The following is an 8,530-nucleotide window of genomic DNA, read 5'->3' as shown; positions in this document are numbered from 1 at the left end:
CACACACACACACACACACACACACACTCTCTCTCTCTCACACACACACACACTCTCTCTCTCACACACACACACACTCACACTAACACACACAAAAGCATTATAAATAAGGGTGACTTGACTTGATAATACACATCACATGACAAATGTGTGTTTAATTCTCAGGAAAATGAAATCTGCATGACATAATTTCTTCTGTGAAACACAAAAAGATATTTAGAAGAAAGTGGGATCATGCCTTTCGGCTTGTTGCTCCACAGAATAAAGTCATACAGGTTTGAACAACATTAGGGAGAGTAAATTGACAACTAAAAATAGTTTTGTATTTCAGGTCCCAACAATCGTTGGAATAAACAGATTTAACCAATCATTCGTCACACGGCTCCTGCAGGAAGAACTGTAACCCATGAAACACATGAGAGCCAGTCAGATGAGTTCACTCACCTCATCCATGGACTTCTTACTTTCATCGTTATCTTCCTCCGCATCACTCTCTGCGTCTGCTTCCCCTGATTAACACGCGACAGACCGACATCACTAAACAGTCTTAGGAGCGCAGCTCATTTTACCCGCTTCACGTTCAACCACAAACCTTTGTCATCGGCCAGACAAGCGTTAATTAATAGTGACCCAGTCGTTTTATCAATGGACTTCATTCCCTGCAACCTCCTTTGGCCTCTCTCGTTCCCGTCTGCGTGAGCGCTGTCTGGCGTCTCCTGATGTGTGGATCCTGTTACAGAACATATATATAATAATATATATATTAAAAGAATGAAACACGACTGCTGTGATGTACATATGAATGAACTGGATTATCAAAAAAAAAACAATTGTAGGGCAGTGACTTGGTCTCAAACTCAAAAATTAAAAAAGCTCCTCAGCGGGAAAGACAAGACAAACAGACAAACAAAACAGCACTCGTGTGAGGAGCCAGTGTTTGCACTGAAGCTGGTTGGTCAGCAGGGGGCAGCGAGAGGCCGAACACAATCTGACCAGCGTCAGAAACAGTAGCCGGAGAAACCTGACTTCAGTTTACAAATCCTACAGCGCTTACAGACGGCAATATAGCAGCTTTATTAGCTGATGAAAAGGATCTCAAACACACATGTGAAGGATCTGGGATCAGAAGCGTCCTAAAGGAGAAACACACTCGTGAATGTTAGCAGGTCAGCAGCATTAGCGCTCTGGTCACACTGATGACAGCAGAGGAGGTCCGAACCCTAACCTGCGCTGGGAGACGAGGGCTCGCACAGACTGGACGTATCACTGCAGGTGATGGACGTTTGCTCGGAGAGCTTCTTCTTGGTGCTGCCGTCGGCTTTGTGGGAATTCTTCTTGTTCTTGATGAGGATTTTGCCCATCAGGTCCACGGGGCTGGGCAGAGGAACACCGGCCTCCAACTGCAAAACAAAGACCCAAAAAACTCAAAATGTGTCACTAACTGGGCAGTGACTGACATGTCTCAAAAGATCATTTTATAGGTGAGAACAAACAAAAACTCTTCTGCGGATTGAAAAAAGCACAAATGTTGGGGTTTGTAAGTGACTGGTGAGGGATGTTGTGCTTAACAGCATTAATAATGTATGACGAGAGAAATCACAAGGAAGAAAACATGGGAAATGATCATTAATGATTTCAGAGACAAAACAATTGATGTTATAGTTTTTAAAGGAAGAGCAGAGGAAAAATCATCACTGACCCCTCATGTCCATCCCGTTTTTTCAGTGTTTAGCAGAGTGTTCAAGCTGCTGTTTCCATAAAACATTTCAGAATCACCACAAGAGCTAACAGTATGGTGCAGAAAATGCAGATGGAATGAAGTCCTAAAAATGGGATTTACTGTATAACTTAGAATTTGGCAATATTTGGATCAATAAATTAAAAGTAGAGCTTTGCAACTGAATTTAAAAGCCAGTATGCCAGTGTCTGTGAATATTAAACTGCCGTGCAGTGTGTGTTGCACTACTACACACTGAAACACAGGTGACACTCATCTCCACCTCACTGCATGAACTTCATCACCATCACCATCATCACTTCACCAGCATTTCATTTGAGGAAACTCAAAGCTCTTCACTACAACCCACCAAAATAAAGTTCTGTTTTATAACTTGAAGAAATTGTGACAGAAATAAAGCACTAATAAAAAAAAATAATTCTGTGAGAGGCTTTTTATGACACCTGTCACGGAGCAACCCCGAATTGTGCTAAAAAAGTTTGTTAACCTCAACTGTTTTTGCGACTATGGTCCAACAAATAGTGATGGGAAGTTCGGCTCTTTTGGCTCGGCTGCCAAATGGCTCTTTATTTAGTATCACTCGGAGCCTTCTATTTTAGCACAATTTAGCAGTTGTGAATGGTTTGAGTGTTGGTTAGCAATCAGTGTTTTCATAAAAGCCATATTTTTAAGCATTCTTTTAAAATATAGTTACTACTATTTAACATTTTAATAAAACTTTAATTGAACAATTGAACACAGAACCACAGCAAACAAATAAATAAAGGCAAAAGTCTTAACATTAAGACACTTTAGTCTTTAGTGTAGGTTGGCATTCAGACACATCAGATGCCTCAGCTTGGATGTGCTGATGCGATTTCTCCTCTCTGTGATTATTTGTCCTGTTTTTGAGAAGACTCTCTCTTGAGGGATTGATGTTGCAACAATGCAGTGTCTTCCTACCATTACCTTAACTCCCCGTCTCTCTGTTGCTCTGTGTACCTGGCCTGTACCACTACACTCGCTGTCTTCAGAGCGCGAGTCCCCCGTCCTTCTTTCACATAACGGTATGATCCTAGTCTGTCCCGTCCTACCATGTGATTAGCCGCATGTGTATTTTTACTATTTTTTTTGTAATGAAAAATGTATAAAAATAAGGCTTTTATGAAAACACGGAATTAAAAATTGCTTAAAAACAACTGCTAAATTGGGCTAAAATAGAAGGCTCCGGCTGAAGGTTCGGCTCTCCCTGACGGGAGTCGGCTCTTCTCGATCGCTACAAAGAATCGGCTCTTAGAGCCAGCTCGTTCACAAACGACACATCACTACCAACAAAGAGACTTGTAAATACTGTACTGGCCCGAATATAAGACGACCCTCCTTTTTCCAGATGTACCTTTTGGAAAAAGGCTTTTTTAAAAACAAATCTGTTTTTTTTCTCAGTAAAACACATTTTGTCTTCAATTATTTTCACATTGCATATTTTTTCTATTTTAAGTTTTGTTTCGAAAGTATGGCAAAAACTGGTAAAATGTACCAACAATCACATTTAAAAAATATACACTTTTTGATATACCATAAAAAAACAAAAACAGGTAGCCCATCTGAATTAGGACATTTAGGCTATCCATCTAATAGTAGCCTACCACAATCTTATTAACAGTAGAAGTTAAATCTTACTGTAGTCTTCAGATCTGGGTACTGTCTTACGTTTTAAAATCACAAAGAGAGTTTGGTCGCATCAGACTAACGTGACCGTCACGACTCATGCAGCTGTAAGCTTTTCTTTTTCTTTTGTTTTTACTCGCAATCTTTACAACACGCATTACATTACGTATTTCATGGCACACTCGATTTATGCGTATTTGGTTTTGCTGTGGGATCTACAATGTCTGTACAATAAATTCACCTCCACTGGAATGTCCTGTCGCCGTGGTCTTATTATGCCTCCGACCGCAAGTGCAGTCTCTAACAACACCAAAGTGCTATTTGTGTTTACACGCACACTCTTCAAAAACCTGTAAGAACGCCGCTTATGTGTTTCCCTGAGCACACAAAGCCCAGCAGAGATCCAGGTGTTAACGCTCTGGGGTCTGAGGGTGTTTTGGGGGCCTGGAGAAGTTTTGACATGCCCTGACATTTGTGCTTTTTTCAGTTACAAATTGGCCTTCATATGACTCCAGTTCACCGGCTCATGGAGAAGATGCACGCGAGGAAACAACACTTCAAGTGCTGGATGGGTCGACATTGACATGACAGAAGAACTGTGACTAATCAGACTATAGAGTGTGTGTGAGTGAGTGTGTGTGTGTGTCAGTGTGTGTGTGTGTGTGTGAGTGTGTGAGTGTGTGAGTGTGTGTGTGTGAGTGTGTGAGTGTGTGAGTGAGTGAGTGAGTGGGTGAGTGAGTGAGTGTGTGATCTGTTTTTCACTCACGGTGTATTTCTCCAGTGGGTCTGTGAGCAATGCGTCTCCAAATATTGATCGGCAATACTCGGCCATCTTCGCCTGCTGTTTGGGACTGAGACACAGTAAGAACGTGAGACACACTGAGCAATCTAGCGACGCTGCGACAGATGCAGTACTCCAGTGCTGCCATTACATTACATGTTTTGCCATGAAACATTCTATCAATACAATATGCTGCTCCAAGAAAAAAATGTGAAAAAGAGCTTTGACACGTACGAGTCCACATGGTTCTCAAAGGACAGGATGACTGGGAACGGAGACGTCTTGAAGGCGCTCTCTGCGATGGCCTCGATCACCTCCTGAAAAGCCATCCATTAGTTTACATGCATGGAAATGACACCACAACTGAGGGACAGTCATGATTTTAAACAATTAGTAAACATTAGGTGTGCAATGGATGTTTTTTTTTTACATTTACATTTAGCCATTTAGCAGACGCTTTTATCCAAAGCGACTTACAAAGTAGAAGCAATCAGACCAATGAGAGAGCAACAGTATACATGTGCTGTGACAAGTCTCAGTTAGTCTAGCACATATATATATATAAATAAATTAGACTGAATAGAACAGAACACAATAGAATAGAATAGAATAGGTAAGTGCTAGTATTAATTGGTCAGGTGCTGGTGAAAAAGATGTGTCTTTAGATGTTTTTTGAAAATGGCTAAAGACTCAGCTGCTGGGATTGAGATCGGGAGGCTGTTCCAGCAGCTGGGGACAGTCCAGGAAAAGGTTAGCGAGAGTGATTTTGTGCCTCTGTGGGAGGCGTTGTTCACTAAGGTCTGTAGTGAGTTTAGGTATATTGGTGCAGCGCCAGTGGTTGTCTTGTAGGCAAACATCAGTAGCTTGAATTTGATGCGAGCAGCTATCGGCAGCCAGTGCAAGCCGATGAAGAGAGGTGTGACGTGAGCTTTCTTCGGCTCGTTGAAGACCACTGTCTTTTTTCTGTTTATTCGATCATTCTTGTGCTTCCACAGAGAACGATGAGACATCAAGTCTGTCTCCTCATACACCAGATAAATGTTTTCTGGTACACTGGATCACTATTCTTCATCAACAGAATTCAGATTGTGTACACACTAAATTATACCACCACATCTGCTAACCCTAAGAACTTATTCTAACCCATTCAAATATGTTTTTTAATATGTCTCAATCGTATATATATTCTCTCTGCCTCTCTCATGCCATTTCCTTATAATCCTTCACGTTCTGCCAAACAGTTCCTGAAGCTCATGCCGTCTGAAGGTTCTAATAAATCTCAGCGCTGGTTCTGTTTCTCCACATCCCTGTCAAAACCATCTCATCCTGCTCAAATCCCAAGTCCGCACCTAACAAGGAGATAAATTCATTTACCTTGAAGCAGATCTCTGAGGTCATGGTGAAGCCGTGTGTAATGATGGGCTCCTCGTCGGCGGTGCGTCCCTTCCAGCAGTCCAGCTCTATACAGCGACAGCCGGAGAGCAGAACCTGCCGGTACATCTCCACAGACGAGGTTAGCGAGAGTGATTTTGTGCCTCTGTGGGAGGCGTTGTTCACTAAGGTCTGTAGTGAGTTTAGGTATATTGGTGCAGCGCCAGTGGTTGTCTTGTAGGCAAACATCAGTAGCTTGAATTTGATGCGAGCAGCTATCGGCAGCCAGTGCAAGCCGATGAAGAGAGGTGTGACGTGAGCTTTCTTCGGCTCGTTGAAGACCACTGTCTTTTTTCTGTTTATTCGATCATTCTTGTGCTTCCACAGAGAACGATGAGACATCTGTCTCCTCATACACCAGATAAATGTTTTCTGGTACACTGGATCACTATTCTTCATCAACAGAATTCAGATTGTGTACACACTAAATTATGCCACCACATCTGCTAACCCTAAGAACTTATTCTAACCCATTCAAATATGTTTTTTAATATGTCTCAATCGTATATATATTCTCTCTGCCTCTCTCATGCCATTTCCTTATAATCCTTCACGTTCTGCCAAACAGTTCCTGAAGCTCATGCCGTCTGAAGGTTCTAATAAATCTCAGCGCTGGTTCTGTTTCTCCACATCCCTGTCAAAACCATCTCATCCTGCTCAAATCCCAAGTCCGCACCTAACAAGGAGATAAATGCATTTACCTTGAAGCAGATCTCTGAGGTCATGGTGAAGCCGTGTGTAATGATGGGCTCCTCGTCGGCGGTGCGTCCCTTCCAGCAGTCCAGCTCTATACAGCGACAGCCGGAGAGCAGAACCTGCCGGTACATCTCCACAGACGAGTTTCCCGCCAGCTGACCCGCTGCAGAAAACAACAGAGCACGGACAAACGCTGGACATCAGGTGGAGACTCCATCACAAACCTCTCACTCGTATCTAATGTACTTTCTTTGATGGCATTGCAGGAGGACGGTGTTGCACAACATGCTCATGTTTCATCTGATTTGATCAAGTTTGATCATTAAAATATAGTGTTTCTCTTCCTTGTCAAAAGTTGATTAGTCTGTTTATTTTGCATTTGTAATGTGGCATGTAAATTGTGCAATTTTTATACCATTTCACCCACAATAATGCACCCCAGCTGAGAGGAAATGCAATGCAAAGTCTTTAACGAAAGTGCAGAATCAGTCGAGGGGTTTATGTTGCAGAAATCCCATTCATTTCGGTCTTCTGAGTGATTATGAACTTCCTGTCTGAATTAGATCATTGGCAGAACTTCATCTAACTGAATCTAAAAATGCATTAGTGAGACATCTTGAGTTTTATTGCAAAATAAAGTATATTGATTGGAAGTGCTGAAACTGAGTCTATGTGAAGTACTCAAATGATACTGACATTAATATCATAATTCTACATGCATGTAAGTGCAAAAAAAAACTGCAAAGAGGTTTTTGTCACTCCATCTTCATTCGAAGATGGCTAAAACCCTAAACCATCTGTTCAGACAAGTGATCGTGACCTGTGAGGTAGGTGTTGTGCGAGGCGTCTGATTGGCTGACCTGTGAGGTAGGTGTTGTGCGAGGCGTCTGATTGGCTGACCTGTGAGGTAGGTGTTGTGCGAGGCGTCTGATTGGCTGACCTGTGAGGTAGGTGTTGTGCGAGGAGTTGATGAAGTAATGCGAGAGCGGCAGCGTCATGTCTTCACTCTGGTCCAGCTTCTCTGGAGGGATGATACTGTTCTCTTCTCCGCTCAGATATCTGCCGAAGCCCTCCACCGAGATCTGCCCTGCACCACAAAACAACCATATCAACAATCCTCTGCATGTTTGCAGACTTTGGCCTGTGCTGGACAGGAGCCTTTAGACCAATGGATGGTTTCCTTCTTCAAATACTCAGTTCTGCTTCTGGAGATCTAACCCTCCACAAAGTCTAGCGCCAGCACCAGAACCAGCTACTGAAGGTCTTCAGGAACACTTGGATCAGTACAGGTACAGTAGATCTACAGGAACAGGAATGAACACCTCTACTCTAATCTAACTCATTTTAAGAATGAATGCAAGCACACCAAAGCGTGCTGCAAGCGTTTCCTCGTTAAGATGAAATCATCATGAGTTCAGCAGAAGTGACAGCTCAGACTGCTGGAATGTTGGCCAGCCGCTTCTCATTTCAGTCCATTTTCACAGGGCTCCGCGGCTCTCAGGTGGAGTCTAGCGCATGCAACATCCCTGCCGTCCCTCTGGCCACTTTACGCTAATTAATCCTGCCATGCCCTCTGTAGACTCCCACAGCCTAATTAACACAGTTCTTCCTCTGACATCTGAACAGGTTGCCTCTAATGAAGCAGCAAAGTGTGACTTTCATCTCAGCGGAGCGCTCACCTTTCCAGCCTCGTGAGGGAACACCACAGAGAAAGACTTCATTAATGCAGTGTGCTCAGAAATGGAGACGAGGTTCATGAGGACATGGAAGACTATAATCCTGCATCTTTTAAACATACAGGTTCTTCGACGGTTCTTTGCAGTGAGTAAGTTCAGCAGAGAAGCCTTCTCTGATCCAGGGTTCAGGATACAGCTCTTAACATACACATCTACATTCTTCGCCTGAAAACGTCTCTACACAAGGCTGTTGATTTATCAATCTTCTTCTTACAGTTAAATGGGCTCCTTGCCACTTTTATATGTAAATGAGCCCCGTTATGATTGGTATAGCTCACACTGAATATGTGTGGGCGGGTCATATATTAATGAGCTCAAGGCTATGATGCTGTTTCTGCCACTTAAGTAATAAATATTCAGGATGGACTGGAGAGAGGAAGTTTTGGGTTTTGACCGTTACACAAAACGTCAAACTCTTATTAACTGAACAGCAACCATTCATTTCAACATCATATGAGCACTTTAAATCATCACAGCCTTAATTCTCAGAGATCAAAGAGA

General features: G+C 42.7%; 1 protein-coding gene across 1 annotated transcript in view; it reads right to left on the bottom strand.

Moving 5' to 3' along the window:
• Positions 1-8,530, bottom strand: part of LOC107557900 (1-phosphatidylinositol 4,5-bisphosphate phosphodiesterase beta-1-like) — a 99,024-nt gene that overhangs the window by 34,755 nt on the left and 55,739 nt on the right. Inside the window, exons 10-16 of the mRNA XM_016241476.1 lie at positions 7,114-7,380; positions 6,299-6,456; positions 4,401-4,483; positions 4,152-4,236; positions 1,226-1,400; positions 593-730; positions 445-509 (exon numbers count right to left, since the gene is read on the bottom strand). Of these exons, the coding sequence (XP_016096962.1) occupies positions 445-509; positions 593-730; positions 1,226-1,400; positions 4,152-4,236; positions 4,401-4,483; positions 6,299-6,456; positions 7,114-7,380 (971 nt within the window). The remainder of the gene's footprint in view (positions 1-444; positions 510-592; positions 731-1,225; positions 1,401-4,151; positions 4,237-4,400; positions 4,484-6,298; positions 6,457-7,113; positions 7,381-8,530) is intronic.

The sequence above is a fragment of the Sinocyclocheilus grahami genome, unplaced genomic scaffold, assembly GCF_001515645.1.
Source record: "Sinocyclocheilus grahami isolate Dianchi unplaced genomic scaffold, SAMN03320097.WGS_v1.1 scaffold623.1, whole genome shotgun sequence".
In the NCBI taxonomy this organism is placed as follows: Eukaryota; Metazoa; Chordata; class Actinopteri; order Cypriniformes; family Cyprinidae; genus Sinocyclocheilus; species Sinocyclocheilus grahami.
This window is presented reverse-complemented; position numbering and strand designations above follow the sequence as displayed.